General features: G+C 38.7%; 1 protein-coding gene across 1 annotated transcript; it reads right to left on the reverse strand.

The window, feature by feature from the left end:
* Positions 1-387: 387 nt before the first annotated feature.
* On the reverse strand, positions 388-1,428 carry LOC124968062 (putative gustatory receptor clone PTE01). Its single transcript, XM_047530441.1, has one exon. The coding sequence runs from the start codon at positions 1,351-1,353 to the stop codon at positions 388-390; it is 966 nt and encodes a 321-aa protein (XP_047386397.1). The 5' UTR covers positions 1,354-1,428.
* Between the last annotated feature and the right edge of the window lie 19,731 nt (positions 1,429-21,159).

A 21,159-nucleotide genomic window follows, 5' to 3' on the forward strand; every position in this document is an offset into this window, starting at 1 on the left:
GTGTTTTTAAAGATCCCTGAGTGCTTCCCATAAAGACAATCTTGAGGACTAGTAATATGCATCCTAAAAGATAACCTGCACAAATAAATTTTTGATACATACAAATTTTGTATGGCAAATACACAGGAGTTGTTGAAAATATGTTAATTATAAGAAATTTTAAGTATATAAAAAGATTTCATCTTTCTGAGATACTTGGATCATTAATCCAAGTGCAGAAGTTGCATAAGTATAATAGAATTCAGAAATGCATGAATAAACTATACAAAAATACAGAATATTCCCACAGTTTCACTAAAGACAGATTTTTTAAAAAGCAATATTTACATAGGAAATAGGAAAATGAATGAAAACCATAAGATCTAAAACATGATGTCATGAAGGAGATCAGATTTGCTGGTCTCGATGTTTAGTTTTGCTGCCTTTGCCAACCAGCACTACAAAGGGATGCCACAGGTCCTGAGAATAGACTATTTTTCTGAAAAGCTTCTGCATGGCCCTCTTGATGTCCTTGTTCCTAAGGCTGTATATAAAAGGGTTGAGCATAGGTGTAACTACAGTATACACTACTGAGGCTACTGCACCCTTCCTAGGAGAAAGTGAGACAGCTGAACTAAGATACACCCCAAGGCCTGTCCCATAAAATAAGCAAACAACTAACAGGTGAGACCCACAAGTGGAGAAGGCTTTATATTTCCCACCTGATGATGGAACTCTCAGAATAGAGGAAACTATTTTATAGTAAGAGAAGAAGATCCCTGAGATAGGAAGAAAACCAGAGATGTCACCAACAAAATACATGACTATGTTATTGGTAAACATGTCAGAACAGGCAAGGTTGAGGAGCTGGGAAGGGTCACAGAAGAAATGAGAAATCTCCACATTCTTGAAGTAGGTAAGTTGTAACACCATTGAATTGTGCAGCTGGGAGACCAAAAGGCTGATGAGAACTGACAACAAAACCAAGAAGCTACAAAGGCAAGGGTGCATAATGACCTGGTAGTGTAGTGGGTGGCAAATGGCCACAAACCTGTCATAGGCCATTACACTTAGAAGCAGACTATCTAAACATCCAAAAAGCATAAAAAAAGACATCTGAGTCAGGCAGCCTGCATATGAGATGACTCTGCTGTGAGTTTGGATGTCCACAATCATCTTTGGGACTGTGGTAGAGGTGAAACTGATGTCAGTCAAGGACAGGTTGGAGAGGAAGAAGTACATGGGCGTGTGGAGGTGGGAGTCAGAGCTGACTGCCAGGATGATGAGCAGGTTCCCAAACACTGTGACCATGTACATGGACAGGAAGAGTCCAAAGAGGATGGGCTGCTGGTCTGGATCTTCTGAGAGTCCCATGAGATGGAATTCTGAGACATGTGTTACATTCTGTGGTTCTATATTGGATGGACACCTTTTGAGAAGGAAAAGATTAGAAAAAATTAAATAAGCAAAGCAGCATGCAGCACTGTCTATTATTTTGGATTAAGGTAATTCACTAGTAAAGTCTTTTCATATGAGGGCCATATACCCTCAGCATTATTTCTTAGTTGTGACAAACCCAAACATCTTAGAACTCTTTCATCACTGATTTTTGTGGTATTCATCTTTTTCTGTACACAACACCCTTGGAAACACTCAACTAAAGTTATGTTTTAAAATCAAAAAGGATTAGAGATAAATACATAATTATGGTAAAATATTTAAGACAAAACAAAGATAAATGTCCTTTAAACTTTAAGAAAAAGACCATTCTAATTATAAGAAAGTAAAAAGCAGTCGTATTTTACTCAAATACAATGCAAGATATTCTTTTAATATGTAATATTGACAAGCTTTATAAGTGCTAAAACCAAAGTATCTGAATTCTAACTCAAAGTCAAATGTTCATAATCATAAAGCATTTTTATGTACCAGTTATCTTCATGAATTTTCATCCTTTTTGTTCTTCTGACTTTGTTCCTTTATGCAATTAAACACTCACTCAAAAATGTAGAACATCTTTTTTAATTCTTTTCTAATATAACATCTAACCTTAGTCTAATGTACTTCAGATTTTGACAAACGTGTTGGTTAAATATAATAAATCACATAGCATCACTGATCCCATAGATGTCATCAGTGTACAATAAACATCCAAATCATTAAACAAATAATAATTAGCATTTATGAAATATTTTCTTTCTAATAATTCCCTTTTCATTCAGTATTAACTTCTCAGTCTTACACAATCTCAAGGAAACATCGGGTATTTCATGCTTATTTGGCTTGATTAAAGTACTAAATGGGATTCTTTTATTTCATTGATAAAATACAGTCATGTTTTGGAGGTATAGAGTGATATTAAGATATGTGTATATAGTGTAGAGGAATTGGGACATTTTCTTCCCTTGTTTTATCATATTGGTCAGATATCAGTGAGACTCTGAGATATTGCAGATTTCCTCTATTGGCTTATAGTGTCCCTGTAAATTTCCAGTATATCACCTCCCAGCCTTCGGTAGCCTGAAGTCTTGGAGGAACTTGATAATGCAGTGCTTCCAAAGAAAGCTGCCCCTAGCCCTCTAGTGGGTCCAGGGCTGGGGGCTGGTTCTGCATGGAAATCCTCTCACTGGGCAGGCCTGCTCTGAGAAGCTGGATGTAGACAGGGTCTGCCACTGCCTGAGGGAGCCAGGCTGCTCGGAAAAGCCTCTCGCTGTCCTGCCCTGGTCCCAGAAGCTGCCTGCAGGCCCGGGGCCCGCTGCTGGGTTCAGAGCTTGGGGTTGGCTCTGTGCCGAAAAGCTCTCACTGGGTGGGCCTGCTCCGAGAAGCTGGCTGTGGATGGTGCCTGCTGATGGAGAGAGCAGGGCTGCTTGGGGAAGACTCTTGCTGCCCTGCTCTGCTCGAGAAGCTGCCCTCTGTTTGGGCCTGCCACCTGGGTCAAGCTTCACCCAGTGGGAGAGATTCACCCCATGGCTCTATGTTGGTCCGAGCCTCTCAAAACCTCTCCTTCCTGAATCCTGAGTTCTGGAGGGACAGGAGATGCAATCACCCTCTAGTCTGCCATCTTGGATCTCCAGTGTAGAGTAATTGGATCAAGTTTAAATGAATTTCTAATCTTAAGCATTTGGAAATATTGTGTCCTCATAAAATTCAATCCCCTTGCTGACATTTGAGGAATTTAGGGCCATGGGTACCCCGAACCCAAGCCTGACACCTAGCCTTCTTATGCCTAATTAATAGCTATTCACATCAGTGTTTCCTGATATGAGAATTTCAGTTCTCTTTCACCAGCTCCCTGAGAGCACCTGTAGTCCTTGTTTCTCTTGGCATATTGTACAATTTAATTTCAGTAAAAATACAAAAGAAAAACCACAGACAGGCTAATGTAGTAAACACCAGGGACGTTTCCACATTGGTAAAATGAAGATCATAGTTGAACTTACCTTACAGTGGTGTGTTTAAGAAATTGGATGAACTGAAACAAAGTGCTTAGACCAGTGGTCATCAATCCTTGTTGATCAATATATTTACCTGTGGGTATTTAAACTATACTGATGCTCTGCCACAGTTTAGAACCAATTAAATAATTATCTCTACACATGTGGTTCTTAGTGGTCCAGGGTCAAGAATCAATATCTTAGAATATTGCCACACATAGGAAATGCTCCATTAATAGTATATAGGTTATTAATAATACTACCTGTATTAAAATACAAACATTTCCATATTTGCTTCAGAACTTCTATTTTATAGAGATCTGAAATATTACCAATAAATTTTTAGTTTTCTTATATCTATGCATAATCTCATTCCTCTGCACATCTGTCCCCCAAATGCAAACACTGTCATGAATTTGGTAAGTATATTTTGTCAATGATTCTATAACATTAGTATTGATTTACTTATGTGTAATTTTCTTAAAAATCTATGTAACCAATATATTGTTCTATATTACATCTAACATTTTACTAAAACACTGAGCTAAAGTCTTTCTGCAAAGTACATATGCTTAGATATAACACTTTGATGCAAAATATTGCCTGAGGACTGGATTTCATTTTATTTATCAATTTCTCATTACAACAATCCTATGAAAATTCTCAAACTTCTCTCATTATAGAAGTGAGAATTTGTATATGATGTGTGTGTGGAAGATAGCTGTTTGAGTTGTAAAAAAGATATATGTTCAATTTTTACTATTTATTGCCTACATTTATTTTCCCATTAGAAAAAATCAGTTGCTATCGAATACTTTCTCTTAGGATATCAAATGAACCCAAGTTCAGTGGCACATACCTGTAATCCCGGCAACTCCGGAGAATGAGCCAGGAGGATGACAAGTTCAAAGCTGGCCTCAGCAATTTAGTGAGGCCCTAACCAACTTAGTGAGACCCTGTCTCTACATAAAAAATCAAAGCACCCCTGGGTTCAATCCCCAATACCAAACAAAACAACAACAAAAAAGATATCAATAAGAAATATTCTTGAATTGTGTCTAATGTAATTGAGAGTTCCATGTGAGAATTCTCATCTTACATAGGGAATTATATTTCCATGTCTCAGATGTCCAAACTTAGTTGTAAAATGCATTATTATTCACTTTAAAAGTTATATACTCATGTCAGAAATGCCCCTATAAACCACCAGTTCATTCCCCTACTTCACAGATGAACTCACTGAATTGCATGACAAAGAATCAATGTTTCTGCTTTGGTTCATGCTCAAGTAGGTTTGACAAGAAAAACTCTAACTCATATCTCCTGAGGAGACAAAGTCCTGAGACTACAGTCAATAGACCAAGGTCTAAGACCCATGTCTTAACTCTCATGGTGTGTTACATATAAAAAAACCTCTCCACCTCTCTATACTAGCTCTCCCTACCTGGAAATGGGGAGAATAATAATAAACTCTAGAGATGTAGGGCCCCTAAACTTAACAAATATTTGTCCATTGTTTTGTAATTAGAATCTGAATCATCTTGGAATTTATTCTAGACTTATTCATAAAATACAATCCTACACAGTTTTAAGCCCTTTTGTTGCTTCTGTGGTAGAGAAGATAAGTCTCTCTGGTCTCAGGGCACTGGAGCACAGGAGACTTGAAATCCTGGTAGGTTTCTCAGCCCATGCAACAAGATTTACCCACCCTTTTTCTTTCTGCCTCTTTTTTCATGTTTATAATCTCTACAATGGTTTGGGGGAAATTGAATGCTGTAGTTGCAATGACATGGAAAATAACAGGTTCCATGGAAACATCATGAAACAAACTCAAATAAGTGCAATTTGATCTTGTCTCTTTTCCTATGGGACATCCCTAAACATATAAAGGCACAGGTAGGAATACATCCCAGGATGCGCATGCCATATTGACCACACTAACAGATTTTTATCATTGTTGTTTTTCTAGGCAATTTTGTTTCAAAGATGCTCTAGGAAAACAGAAATGAATGAGATTCAGTCATTTCCTCCAACTTCCTAGTATCTGCTAATACAGGAACAAAATTAAAAGCTTTTTTTTTTTCAAAAAGCTATTGAAAATCCAATCTTCATGTCACAAGATATTTTAGTTGAATACTGTGAGGCTTAGTTTTAACAATAATAATAATAATACCTTATTTTTTGCCCTTGATAATCTATTTATTCTTGACTCAGTGGAGTCTCTCAACTCCTAGGAACTGACTCTGAGGTACAGGTTGAGTTGAAGCTCAGAAATAATAACTTGCTTCATATCACACAAATAAGCAAAGTTTTCAAAATTATTTTTTTTCTCAGAGACACAATAAATTTCTTCAGTCTGGCTTAAAGCAAAAATCCACAGGTCTCAAAAAAATGGCACTTCTCTTGCACATCTTTTAACAGATTCCAGTTTCCTAAGTATGATGGAGAAGAGCCAAGTTTCAGGAGTGGAAGAGTAAGTAGATAACTGAAGTGCCAGTTCAGGAGAAGGGGCAAGAGAGAGAGCTTTCCTGAATGTTCATGAGCTCTTTCTGTGATTGCCCACGTACAATCTCAGTCATCCTTCCTGTGGTTGGTATTGCTAGGGGCACCCCTGTTCTCTCAGAGATTACCAGGAATCCCTAAAGGGAAGAGCAGAGTGAGAAGAGGGTTCTGCTGGGAGCTACAGAAAGAGAAATGGCTGTTTGGGTTGCTGCAGGAGAATCCTGGACAGGTCCGTGTGTCTGGAGTCAAAATGTTCAATTCACCCCATTCCATCCCAGAATATGGTGCAAGTTACAAAAGAAGTTTTCCATTCCTTTCAAGTAAAAGAACAGTAATATTTTATACCTGGGAGTGATCATTGCAGATGAAATTAAATTAACTACATAGAGTCTGGCACTTGGGAAAGTTTGATAAAGATTCATGACATCATAGTTACAGTCATCTGTCATTCGTATCCTCATGATGGCCTTTGCAATCATTTTAGAGCACATAAGAGACAGTTTAGAGAGATCCATTTCTTGCCCTAGTGACAAAGATACCCACCAGAGCTAGAACTAGTGTGGGAGGAGAGCAGAAGTCTGAATGAGAGGTCTTGGATTCTCATCAGAAACAAGACTACAAACTAGAATAGTGGTCACAGATAGTGGGAAAGGTAGGAAGAAGTGGGAAAGAGGGAGATTTGATGACAGGTACCAAAATACAGTTATCTAGGAGGAATAAATTCTAGTGTTCTATAGAACAATAGGGTAGGTAAAGTTTACAACAATTTATTAGATATTTTATAAAGAACTAGAAGAGAGACATTTGAATGCTGCCAACACAAAGAAATAATAAATGTTTAAGGAGATGGAAATGCTAATTACCCAGATTTGATCATGACATATTGTATCCATGTATCAAATTATCACACTCTATCCCACACACATATATATATAATTATGGTGCCAATTATTTTTTAATTTAAGTTTTTTTATTTCATGGGCCTGTGAGTTAAAACTTTGCATTTGGGGGCCCTCCATCTGGACACTTCAGCTGCTTGTCTGGATAATGAGGAATTGATGCTTTCTGAGTCCCTCCTGCATCCAGTTTCTCCCACCACACTCACCAGTCAGTGCTGCCTCTATGCTGGGGCACGACCAAGGAGTGATGATCCATTGCCTTTCCCCTGCCTGGTGAGTGGCAGAGAGTCAGGCTCCATCCTCAGAACTGTCCTCAGGAGGACAGACTCAGGCATGGACCTCCAATGCAGACAATGACTCTGGAAAGAGGAGACACACAGATCCAACTGGACTGGGACCCAGAGGCTGCAGGACACAGGCTGATTGTTTATGATTGTGTGGGTCTGAGAGCTCCATACACAGAGCTCATAATTAGCCAGATTGGTTCATGTTATCCTAATCTCTGAGGACTCATTAATATTAGTGGAACAGAAGCATAAGAAAAGTTGGCTACTCTCCTCTTCTAAAACTAAAACTTCATAAATCTTAACATAAAATTCAAACTCACTTTTTAAATTTAAAATCAATAGGTGAGTTTAATGTCATTAAAAGCATTCAAATTACCAAGAAATTTTCAGAGAATTAGATTGGTAACAAGAATCAGCATAATCTATTTTCAAGTTAATACTTCTGCCTGTAGAATGAACTGACAGAGGTGTCTCCCACAACAATCACATGATTAGACTTCAAGTATCCAAAGCCCCCTTGCAAACACACCCCTATAAGGCAGAACATTCCATGGGACTCCTCGTAGTAACTGAGGACAAAGACCAGACTCTCTTGGATATGACTAAGTTTTCACTACACATATCACAAATCTGGCCTTCAAACACAGCTCTCTTGGAGCAAAATGAGCATAGCTGTTGGAACATCTACCTTCAGCATTCCTTTTTTTGAAACAAATAAAATGTATTAGTCTGAGTGTGCCTATCATTTGGAGAAGACAGTACTGGGTTGAGATAGTTTTTTTTTTTTTTTTTTTGTTTTTAAGAACTAATCTAAGCCTGAGGCTATAATCCCAGTGACTCAGGAGGCTAAGGCAGAAGTTTACAAGTTTGAGGTCAGCCACAGCAACTTAGTGAGGTCCTCAGCAATTTAGTGAGACTCTGACTCAAAATAAAATAAAAAGGACTGGAAATGTAGCTGGAAATGAGTTCAATCCCCAGTACCAAGAAAAAGAAACAATAAATAAAAGGAATGAGGAGGGGAGGAGAAGAAGGAGAAGAACAATAACAACTAACCTATCGAGTAAATATTTTATATACATTTTCATTTGTTTGTGCTAATGCACTTATCCCCCCTTAATTTAATGCTATTTGTAGCTGCAATAAACTTGTGCAAAACTAGATTAGCTGAAAGTTAACTAAATCCAGTTCAAAGCATTCTAAATCCTGGCACTAAGGTAGTAATGGATTTCCTCCATTAAATACTCCACTTATTCATTCCTCTAGCCTTACCTCTTTCTTCCTTTCCCTCTTCCCCTGGCCCTGTCCCAGTTTTATTTTTACTCAAATTTTTTCACCTTTGGAAGGGACATTACTTTTGGTCAGTATTCTGGTCCAGATTGCCAGCACTAATATGAGTCTAGCAAGTTCCTTCCCCTAACTTCACTCCCATTCTACAAGGGAAAGTTATATGTGTACAAAACCTGAGAACTTTCAGGACTACTAGGCAATAAGGTCCATTCACTGTGAACCCTAACTCTGTCAGATGGGTGAACGCATGGTTCACCTACTCAGGCCCTAGGAATTCTAACAAAGAGGCCTAAAGCTATGCTAAAAGTTTTTGCCTTGGAATCACCCCTTCTTCTGGTGCCCAAGGTTTCGACCCTGGTCCTGGCCACTGCATTAGGTAAGAAAAGGAAAGCTGAGGTGATATGGAGAAGTATAGATTTGTGCCAGCATTCTTTCCTTACGTCCTCTTCCCCAGATCCACAAGAAAGGCAGGTGACTCTATCCAGCTAGGAACAAACCTCAATGTCCCTGTTGTTGAGTGTGTGCACATACTTACAAAGGCCCTTCATGCCTTTATCCCTGCCTATTTTAGACAACTCAAGTTTATTTAAATCACCCATTCTACTTTTCTATTAAACTTACTGTGGTTTAGATAAGTGTCCCCCAAAGGCCCATGTGTTAAAGGCTCAGTCCCCATGGTAGCATTATTGGGAGGTGGTGGAATCTTTAAGCAGTGGAGCCTAATGGGAGGTTTTCAGACCATGGGGTGCACCCGCAAAGGGGATAGTAGGACCCCAACCCATTCCTCTTCTCTCTACTTCCTAGTCATGAGGTGAATGGCTTTACTTGACCACATACTCCTGCGATGATAGGCTGCTTCCCCATAATTCCAAAACAACAGGACCAACTGATTATGGACTGAAACTGCCAAAACTGTGAACCAAAATCAACTTTTGTTCTTTACAAGTTGCTTATCTCAGTATTTGTTATAGTGATGGAAAACTGACTAACATGAAACTGTTAGTCTGAGGATGACAGTGTGTTCCTTGGTATGCGGAAATGAGACAAAGGGATCCAAACTGGTGCCTTATCTTCTGTTCTAGTTCTTTTATGGTACTCTGAACATTCACTCTTACCATTTAGGAAGCAAGGCCCAGTCCAGAGTTAAGTTTCTATTTCTGTCAGGATCATTTAGAGTCTACAGGGGTTACTGACACCAGTCTCTGAGTATCGGGGTGGCTGAGCACATTGAAAAAACTTGTGCAAGAATTCCCCATTGGTCTCTTCTCAAGAGAATTTTCATTTTTACTCCCTTGAGCCTGAAATGGGTGTGACCTTGCTAACTCCTGAGATGTCCTCAAGCCATCTTTCTTATTGTTTCTGGGCAAAGTATTCAGCATTTCTTTAGTGGCAGTAATGTCTTTAACAACTACAACTTCCTTAGCCCCAGTTTTACTCCTGCCTTTCAGGTCCAAGTTTTTCAACTATTTCTGCTCTGCTTTCTGCTCCTCAATATCATAATAAACTTGGCTAAAAGCTGCCGGCAATACCCATGCCACTTCCTGAATCTTATCCTGCCTGGACATTTCTTCTGCCAGATTAATAAGTCCATCACTTTTAAAATAAGCCTCACAAAAAGTCTCAGGATGCAGGCAAAATGTAGACATCTTCTTAGCCAGAACATAACAGGAATGACCTCTAGTCCATTTACCAATAGTGTCCTCCTGTTCCTCTAAACCCTCTTAAGCCCTGTCTTCACTGTTCACAGTCCTATTGGCATTCTGGTCTCCCTCCATTAAATTGTTTTCTCAATACTTCATCCCTACCACAGAAATCTGACCAACACACACACATATACACAGATAAGCACACACAGAGACTGCTCGGTACTTCTCTGATTTTTTCTATCCCTACTTCTTTATTAAAATTAACAGGTGCTTCAGAACTCCCATGGTCTCTAAGTAGGTCTTGAACTGCAGCCTATCCTTTTCAGATTACTCCTGAGGACGTACCTGCTCACTGGGGTTGGAAATGTTTCCATCACTCTGCCTGTCACGTTAGAGTTCTGCCTTCACATACCTATGATCTTCTTTCTATCCTTGGCTGACATCTATTGCATCTCTCCCATGGTCCAGAGTTAATGTGCACACCCCATCTTAGAACAGAACATGTAATTCTGCTGCCTGACACAGAGGTCTCTCTTTATCTTTCCTTGGATATACGTAAGCTGCTTCTCAGTGTGATGGCCTAAGACCTGTCTACAGGCTTCTGTAATCCTCCCAAGCACCCTGTCATTGTGAACCTTCACCTCTGTGACTTTTTAGTGTCAATGTTTTCAGATAGCCTTTATTAACTCACTACTGGGTCATTTTATTTCCTTCCAATATCCCACCTAAAGATTGTAGAACTTGCTAGTTTCTGCTTTGACTGTCCTCAGTTTCTTAATCTAACCTATACAGATATGTTTACCAATAATACTGTGATGTTTTATGCTGCTGCTACCTCTGGATTTCTTTCTCTCTTAGGGATTCTTTCTCTTACTATAAAACAGTTTTCTCCATTTTGAGAATACCATCATCAGGTGGAAAGTATAAAACCTTCCTCTTCGGTGGATCTCACAGGTCAATTAATATTTGCAGGGAACAGACTTTCAAGTCTACCTTGCTTCAGGTATCTCACATTCTCCCAGAAATAAAGTAGCAGTCAGTGATGTAAACAGTTGTCACCCCTATGCTGAATCTCATAATCTAAAGTCTGAAGAACAGGAACATTAAAAAAGCCCTAAAGAGGTTCACAGCAGGACAGTCTAATCTGTCCTGGAATCTATTTGAAATATAGGTTGGCAAAGGAAACCAACCTAAACATCTATAGCTATAAATCCTGCCTCCTTGGTGACCATACTTTTGTATTTTGAGATATGTATTTCCTACCATGTTTCATCATAGAATGGAGGTAGTCCTGTGTCATGGAGATTCTTTTTTGATCTTATCTATTTGGGGTTCTGAGTGCCTTTTGTATCATGATGTTCTTCTCATTTGAAAGGTGTGAACATTTTACTGTTATTTCCCTGCAGAGGCTATCCATTTCATTAGGCTGCATCCAACACTCCTCCTGAATTCCAGAGATTTTTAAATTTGATCTCTTAATGCTGTCCCATATATCTTGTGTATTCTGATCACAGTTGGGTATTTTCTTTTCTTTGATACTGTCTGAATGTTCAAACCTGGCCACTTTGTCTTCAGCATAATCTACTCTGTTAGGGAGATTTCCAACTGAACATTTTATTTGATTTATTGTGTCTTTCATTTAAAAGATTTCTGTTTATTTATTTTTCAATATTTCTATCTCCTCATTGATTTTTCTCAATCATATTCTGTACTGACTACCTTAATTCATTCAGATTGTTTTTCTGTGTTCTCTTGTAATTCATTGATTATTTTTATAATCATTCTTTTGAATTATTTATCTGGAATTTCATCCACTTCAATATGTTGGGATGAGTTGCTGGGGAATTATGAATTTAATAGGCACCATCTTATTTTATTTTCATAATTCTTATATTTCTGCATTGGGTTTTATACACGTTGGAATACATTTCTCTGCTATACTTATGTGTGGACCTTTTTAGTGCATAGCCCTTGCTTTCTAAAATGACCTAGTGTGATCTCGATTTGCTTTCCATAATGACCTACAGTGATCTTGATTGAGACACCTTTGTAGTGTGATATTCACAGTCTTTGTGTTAATTTTCTGTTTTTTGCTGTAGCAGTAGACATCTAGGAGTTATATATATATATATATATATATATATATATATATATATATATATATATCACATACATACACCCACAGACACACTGGGGGACATAATGGGTGCAGATGGGTCTATGGAAAATGCTTTCTTATGCACACACACACACACACACACAGGGTTTTTTTTGTGTGTGTGTGTGTGTGTGTGCATGGAGTGATTATCAGGATTTGGGAAGCATGAGCTTATTTGGACAGGAGAGTGTAGAAGGAGGATGTTTAGGTAAGGATCCTTGAACACTGTGTGAATGTTTGTAAATGTCATACCAAATCTCATTCACACACACAATTAAAAATGTTAATGAAAAGACTTGAAATAAATGAATATTACACACAAATTTCCTGCTGAATAGAGGGGACCATAGCCTTTAGGGACATTCATTTACTCCTTTGTTACTGATAAGAAAGGAAGTCCTTAGAGATTTGGAGAACATGAACCAATTTGGCTAATTATGAGCTCTGTGCGTGGAGCCCCCAAGGTCTTCTGACAGTTAATACTCAGCCTGTGCCTGTGGGTCTTCAGTGTGTGGCTCCAATCCAGTGGACTCCCTGACTGTAGCTCCTCTTCCCATTGTTGGTTGAATCAGGAAGTGTCTATCAGCCACTGTGTTTATATCAATCCTGAGGATAGAGGCTGAGCCTTAAGTAGAGACTTGGCAGAAAAGTGCAATTGGATACTCAGCTCCTGGTTATGACACAGCAGAGACCCAGCATTTTTCTGTAAGTTCTAAGGAAGATGATGGGTGGAGGTGGGACTGTGGAAATGCTGCTTCATCACCATCAGGATAAGCAAAGAGTTTGTATAACCAGGGGAGAGGACACCCACTTGGAAAAATTCAACTCTGGGGACTGTGAAGTTTGTGTTCTTGGTGGTGGTAGGACCCCAGAAATGTCACCCAATGCTTTCTCTTTCCTCCTCAATGGATCTACTTCCCTTAGACTGACCACCATCTCCATGATAGGAAAACTGGGTCCCCCACACTGTTCCACAAACAGCCCAGAAGATTAGGTAGGGGGTGATAGGAATGAGGAGGAGGAAGACAGTAACTGAGACTTCATGACCATTGGAGAAATGTTTCCTAGACACCAGGCACCGAGTTCTGTGTACTATACAGCTTACTGCATCTACAGGTTTTTATCTTGTTATCAGTGTCCACGTTGCTACTATTTTACATTCAAGGAAGGATATACCATGTTTTTAGGTAGGAGTGAGAGAGGTATGTTTTAACCTGTCAGATTGCAGACACAGGTGTCCTTCTTTGAAAACCCTGGCAGAGTGTGCCCTTGACAATCCAAACATTTTTAACTTCCTGTCACTCCAGAAAGATATGCCTTGCTCACAGTGCTCTTCCTTGTGTGGGTTCCTGCTAGATCACAGGGCAGAGCTAAGGGTGACACCAGCCACCCACTATGGGAAGAACAGACAGACCAAAGGCAATGACCACAAAAGAGCAGAAAATAATGGTTCAACACAGACCTGACTCTGGCCCTGGTCCAGGAGATCCTGCAGCTCTCCACATCCTCCTGCAAACTTGTACTCAGTCACTTAATATCAAGGGCAGGTGAAGTCAGGACTTGATATCATTTGCTGCTTGCCGCCAACCAGCAGGACAAATGACAGTACTCTTTAGAAGTTCATGAAGCAGCTTCCACTTTATTTGGATAACACCCTCAATATATAAGCAGTCTCATGCATAAGCAATTGTAATCAGATATGTCCATCCAATCCTATTAAAGGTCAAGCAATCATGAGCTCAAGCATACATGTAAGATACATCTGTCCACGTGCTAAGCAGCTGAACTAATTATCATACAGCAAATGGTAAATGCTTCCTGTTTTTCTCAAGGCACATTCAGCACGCCCTTTGGCTCTCTGCCAGTTGCCATCTTAGATGCATGTGGCGTAACCCTGGGCCCCGGGTCTCGCCTGCCACAATTCCCCCTGTCTGTTTATAAAAGAGACCATGCCTGTTTTAGGTTGTCCATGGCAGAGCAACATCCTTACCGGTCATTAGACAATGAGGCTCTAGCCCTCATTTCCTGCCTTAGGTCGGTATGAGCTCCCCATGAATCTTACCCGTCTTTGACTACCAGTCCAGCATATTTAACCAGACTTGGGGGATGAGCCAGCATCAATTGCAATGAGAGCTTGGTGAATAATGGCTGTTTCTCTACACAGATGTATACGCATTTTGTATAAACACTATATGCACAGAACAGATACAACACACAATAGACCTCCCCCGGACAAAAACCCAAACCATTCTTTTCCCCATTGAACAGCGGACTGAAGAAATGTGGCCAATTGTTGTAAAAATAGGAGGATATAGAATAGAGGAGTTGGTAAGGGGTACAGGATAGGGCCACTTCTTTACTATCCCCATAGTTCACACAAGTCTCCTCCATTAACTTGGTGAGAAATCACCAACACCATCAGCGAGAGAAGCCTCCTCATCTTTTTCCTGTTTTTGGGTCTCTGTTGAGGCCTTGACCAATCTCTGGCACCCAAATTGGCGATTGTGCATCCTGTGGGAAAACACAAACAGATCCTCGGGTCCAGATTAACACCAGATCTGGGTCTTTCCATTGTCCCGATAGAATGTCCTTCTAGAGCACTTGAGATAGATGGTATTTTTTAGGCTCTAAAAGATGGTCAGCAGCCGATAGGCCCTCAGAATTGAGATTTAAAAAATCTAAGATGAACAAGGCAACAGATAATTTGTCTTTTGGGGATCTGTATGATGCCCCTATTCCCCTTTTTGTTTATAAAGCATGTTTTTAAGTGTTAAATGGGCATGCTCAACAATGTTTGTCCAGTAGGATTATAGGGAATTCCTGTGACATGTTGAATACCAAAGGTGGAACAAAATTGTTTAAAGGCCTGGGACGTATATCCAGGACCAGTATCTGTTTTAATTTGTTTGGGAACACCCAGGATGGAGAAAGAGTGTAAACAGTGTGTAATTACATCTTTGGTTTTTTCTCCAGTATGAGCAGAGGCCATAATAAATCCTGAAAAGGTATCAATAGACACATGGATGGATTGTAGTTTTCCAAATTCTGAATAATGAGTTACATCCATTTGCCAAATATGATTGGGCTGAAGCTCTTTTGGATTTACTCCTAATGAGGGGTTAGGAATAAGTGTAGCACATTTAGCACAAGACTTGTCTATGTCCTGAGCTGTTGCCTTAGTAATTTTATAGCATGTACGTAGAGTGGAAGCATTTACGTGAAATTTGGAATGAAAAGTTTTTGCATTTTCAAGCATATTAAAGATGTGTGGGTGTCTGGTGGCCGTGTCTGTGAAATCATTGTGTAAACTTAGAGGACCTGGAAGGCCAGTATGAGCCCGAACATGCCCAATAAAAAAAGGATCCTTTCTGTCCCAGATAAGTTTTTGTAAGCATTGTAAATATTTAGTAATAGTGGAGGTAAGGGAAATCAGACCAGTTAATTCTAAATTTTGAACAGCATTAACAATGTATTTGCTATCAGAGAATAGGTTAAAAGGCTCTTGGTGGGTTTTGAATACTTCTATAGCTACTAATAGTTCTGTTTGTTGTGCAGATAGAGTATTAAACAGCAATGTTTCTGTAATATTATCTATAGTAATAGCACCCGCACCATTTTTTGATCCATCAGTAAATATAAGGGTAGCTCCTATAATAGGTTCTTTTTGGGTGACTTTAGGGAAAATTATAGGATATTGACTCCAAAATTGGAGAAGAGGATCAGATGGCAAATGATTGTCAAACACAGAAGAAGTACTAGTAAAGACTATAGCCCATGAATTTGAATTATTAATAAGATATTGTATCTGTTCAGTAGTTTTTGGAGTAGTGATTGTTGAGGGTTGTGATCCAAAGGTGGAAAGGGATACTTTTAATGCCTTAATGATTAATTCTGTCACAGATTCAGTAAACAAGAATAAGACCTTGTTAGGGACATAATTCATGTGAACCCATAGAATAGGACACTTTTGCCAAAACACTCCTGTGGGTAACTTATTTGTGGCCAAGACAATGAATGATAAAGGCTTAGCTAGGTCAATACGATCGAGATGAGCCTTTTCCATAGCTGTTTCAACAAGCTTGAGAGGTTTTTGAGCCTTAGCGGTAAGCACCCACTTAGAAAGGGGGTCAGAATCACCTTTAAGAATATCAAACAGGGGGCCCAAACTTGAGGTGGGTAAATGAAGGTAAGGGCTAATCAAATTAATATCACCCAAAAGTTTTTGAAAATCATTTAAAGTTCTAAGACTGTCCACCTGAATGGTAATTTTTATGGGTTTAACCATAGTTGCATTTATGATAGATCCCAGGAAGTTTTTGGTGTCTGTCATTTGTACTTTATCAATGGCAATATGTAAGCCCCATGTTTCCAGTGACTTTAGTAAGGAATTATAACATTGCTCTAAGACAGGTTTTTCCTTATGAGCTAGCAAAATATCATTCATATAATGATAGAGTAAAAGTTGAGGGTTAATTTGTTGATACACACCGGGGTGGAAATTAATCTGATTACCTTTCCATTCATATGGTCCTTGGCCTGTCAGCATGTTTAGATTCCATTGAGGTTTGCCCACAACTGCATTACGTCAGGCAGTATCAGAGCATAACTCCTGGTTAGCCACCGTCCACATGAGATATTGTCCCCCAGATAAACATGCCTTTGCTAAATTACCCCAATCAGTTGGAGGAAGATTTTGACTTGCAACATTCTCTAATAAAGAAATGGTAAATGCAGCTTGTACTCCATAGGACATAACTGCCTCTTTTAATTGTTTTACTAATTTATATCTAATATTTGATGATATCTCTGATTGTTTTGATCTTCAAATACCGGGAATATTGGGAACACTGATCGAGATTCTACATCAGCCCACTGTCTGGGGGCCGGCCCTGTGCAGCAGGTACATGCGCCCCTACAACTTGGAAAAGAGTGGTGATCTGGATTATATGCCGGAGGGTGTGGCACAGTAGGGGTTAAATGCCACTGAGGGAACTTCTTTACTAGCTCTGTCTCAGATAGCTCCTGTTCTTCAGAGTTACATCCCAGTTCTGAGTCTGAACATCTACTTTCTCTTTTAGAAGCTGTACTTGATTGTTCTTCTTTTACAGTTTCTAATATCTTTTCCCCTTCTCTTAACCGTTCTTTAAATTTTGGTGTTTTGGAAGTCAGACAGAAATGAACTAATGTCCATATCACCACAACAACAAACAGAAACCAAACAAGAAAAGGTAACACAAATAACACCCTACACATATTCATTTACTACAGGACATCCTTTGTTGTCTCTTGGGACAGTCTTTTGTTACATTCCCTCTCTAGGGGAACCCTCCGTTAAAACCTTAAGGCAACCATTTCCTCAAATAGGGAAACCTGCTAGTTGACTGTGCTAGTGAAAAATTTTCTTCTTTATTACTTACCTGAGCTCTCACCATTCCCCGAATGGGCCACCACTTGCCACTTGCTGCCGACCAGCGGGACAAATGACACGTACTCTTCAGAAGTTCATGAAGCAGCTTCCGCTTTACTGGGATAACACCCTCAATATATAAGCAGTCTCATGCATAAGCAATTGTAATCAGATATGTCCATCCAATCCTGTTAAAGTCAAGCAAGCATGAGCTCAAGCATAAATGTAAGATACATCTGTCCACGCGCTAAGCAGCTGAACTAATTATCATACAGCCAATGGTAAATGCTTCCTGTTTTTCTCAAGGTACATTCAGCATGCCCTTTGGCTCTCTGCCAGTCACCATTTAGATGCATGTGGCGTAAACCTGGGCCCTGGGTCTCGCCCGCCACATCATTCATACTCAGGAAACTGGAATAGCTTAAAAATGTGCCCATAATTCTATGTAGTTAAATCTCTATATGTCTTCTTCAAGTGTTGGATAGTTGGGAAACAATGAAAGTTGTAATGCATCAGATTTAGAGACTATGAATTTAATTTTCACCTCTAGGTTCCTGTTTCTTTCTTAAACATAGTGCATCTTGTTAGTGTCACAAGCTCAGTATTGTCATCTGAAGTTCTTTCTCGTTGAGACAACTGCATTGATGATGGAGTAAATAGAGGTTCTTTGTGTGGTGGGTAGGAGGTGAACACATAGGTAAGGGAAAATAACAGTTCAGATATTACTATTAATAATAATGGTAAGTTTGAGCATCACACCATTCAACTAAACTATCCATCAATCAGAAATGACATTTTCCTACTTCTATATGCTGTCAATTTGGAGAGGAATAAATCATTCATATGTAATTCTCCAGAGCCCCTATACTGCTAAGCACACAAGGTGATTCAAAAACAAAAACCTTTATAAATATTGAAGAGAGTGTTTCTTGGTTCACAAATCCTGGACACAATCAGTGCAACTTCAACACACTTTGTGCTTTCCTGTCTGCACTCTCGCACATTAGTGATGTTCCATAGAAGTAATGTTCCATAGAAGTGGAGACAAGATAAAATAGCTCTTGTTTGTATCCATGTCATGGACACCTGGGTCCTATAATCCTTTTAACCACATCTGCATGATCAATTATTCAAAAACATAGCACAGACTTCCTTGGGTATCAGAAATAAAGAAGGGGGCAGGTTAAGACTTACATCTTGGGATGAGACCAAGGTAAGAGCTTCCTATCATCCAGATTTCAGTGATCCTTAACACTAATATACCTCAACAGTTAGTTATTCCCATAGCTTTGAATTCTGTACTTTGATAAAGTAGCCAAAATGATAAATACTTTTAGATTCAAACTTTCCTTATGAGCCACACATGAGTGGAGATTGCCATTATTCTCCCCATCAGTAAGAGTACAAGTTCAGAAAGGAGGAGAGATTGACACATATTCTGCATAATATGGTCCATCAATGATTCAAGACTAAAATGTGGATTTCCTTTCTCCCATCCCAGGACACTGTCTTCTCCACTGGAGCCCAGTGGAAATGGTTTCCTTAGGAGATGAAATTTCTCAGTGATTTGCTATGCAAGAATTGCTAATAGACACCTGACAAGGATATTTTGAAGGTGTCCATTAAAAATAAGGGAATATATTAGTAATGACAGATTTATATTGGGGCAACAAACGGAGGTGATTAGTAGTTAAACTAATAAACATGATTTGTTGGAAGTCAAAGAACAATTCTCTCTACCCAAATAGTGCATGGAAATTTTCACTAATGTGAGGAAAAGAAATATAAGAATTTTAAAAGTATTGTCATAATTAAAAAAAAAAAAAAACTTACAAATGAAGTCCCACCCTCAGGTAACTCTGCATCAGTTAAAGCATTTGAACCCAATGTATGTCAAATCATGTGTGAAAGTAAACTAACTCACAAAAAGTGCTGTGACATACTGAAGAGAAGAGCTTTAAGGTATCATTAGGTAGTTTTTAATAAAAATTTTGTTTTGTAGATACATATATCACAATAGAAATGGAAAGATCTATGGGAAAATCTACCCCCCAAATTCATGACAGAATTTGACTGTGGAACAGATGAGCAGGAGAATGAAATCCTACAGACATAAAGTATTCAAATTCCATGGGCCATGTTTCAATTCTCCACAGAAGTTCAGATCTGAAGCACACATTACTAAATGTTTTGTTTTAATGATCGTAGTGAGTATTGTTGGCTGTAATAGCATGAATCTTTAATGAAATATTTTCTAAATGCCAGGAAATGTTATGTCAGTGGTTTTCAATACTAGTGTGGAAAGAAACCACCAAGAACATCACATGTAGACACTATGATGGATTTAACTTGGGGTGAAGCTCAGGATACATATATACTAAGATATCCACAGGTAACTACATTGGTAACTGAGATGGAACAAGTCTACACAATTTAAAATGCTTCTTAAGCCCTTTCGGACAATTAAGCTTTAGATGGTTAATTATTATCCACATTTTACAGATGAGAAAATTTTCACAGTGTGTTTATTTCCTGTACTTTTCATTTTTCAATTTTTCCCATGAAGTTATAATGTGAAGTAACAAAATAAATTCCCAAAAGTGTCTTCATGCAGCTGAAGTAGGAGAAGTGCAGTCCACATATGAGGCAGGACTAACTTGAAAACCCATGAACTAGGCATATGAAGGCTCCAACTTTGCAAATTCCATTTAGAATTTTGGGTCATATGCTAGGTGCTAAAGTCTTCAAATGAAAATAAAAGTTTATGATTATAAAAGCAATATAGCAGCATAAGCAGATCATTGTTAAATAGATTATCAAGAGAAAATTTTTAAAAAAGCTGTCATTCTCAGATACCTTTCTGAGATGTCAAAGGGTTGACCAAAAATATAATGTGAAAAGTTTTTAAATTTTCATAAGTGAGTCTTATAATTACATTATTCATTACATTTATTCTTTAACCATTTGTGCCAAGTGATGTCATATCATTACGTGCATTTAAAGAATGCATCAAAATTGGAAGATCAGCAAAGCTGGAGACAGGAATTTCTCTGACATAGTGTTTATAGTCATTTTAATGACAGGATTGTTTTCCTTGCCTTAAAATAAGTTATCTTGACGCTTCTTGATTTCTTTTAATGATGATACTTTTCATATGGAAAGACTATTTCTTCCTCCCTCCTTTTCTTATTTTTCATGGTGCTAGGGGTGAAACCAAGAGCCACTTGCCTGCAGGTCCCTCTCTTTTATTAGAAAAGTAGACTGTACAAAACAAGCCAGACTCAGGAAGATGAGTGTCACATGCTTTCTCTCCTACATGGAAGTTAGAGAGAAAGAAGAAAACAAGGTACTCATCAAAATAGGAGGGAGGACATTAAGGAAGAGGTAGGAACTTGGGGAAGGAGAAGAGGGAAGAGGTATTAGCTATGAGGGAGTAAAACTGATTAAATTGTTAAATGCATGCACAAATAGGACTCAATGAAACCTACAATTCCATATAAACAATATATACCCATAAAATTGTCAACAATAGACTTGTTGTGTGTAATGTCTTGGTCTCT

This window comes from Sciurus carolinensis, chromosome 17 (genome assembly GCF_902686445.1).
Source record: "Sciurus carolinensis chromosome 17, mSciCar1.2, whole genome shotgun sequence".
NCBI lineage: Eukaryota > Metazoa > Chordata > Mammalia > Rodentia > Sciuridae > Sciurus > Sciurus carolinensis.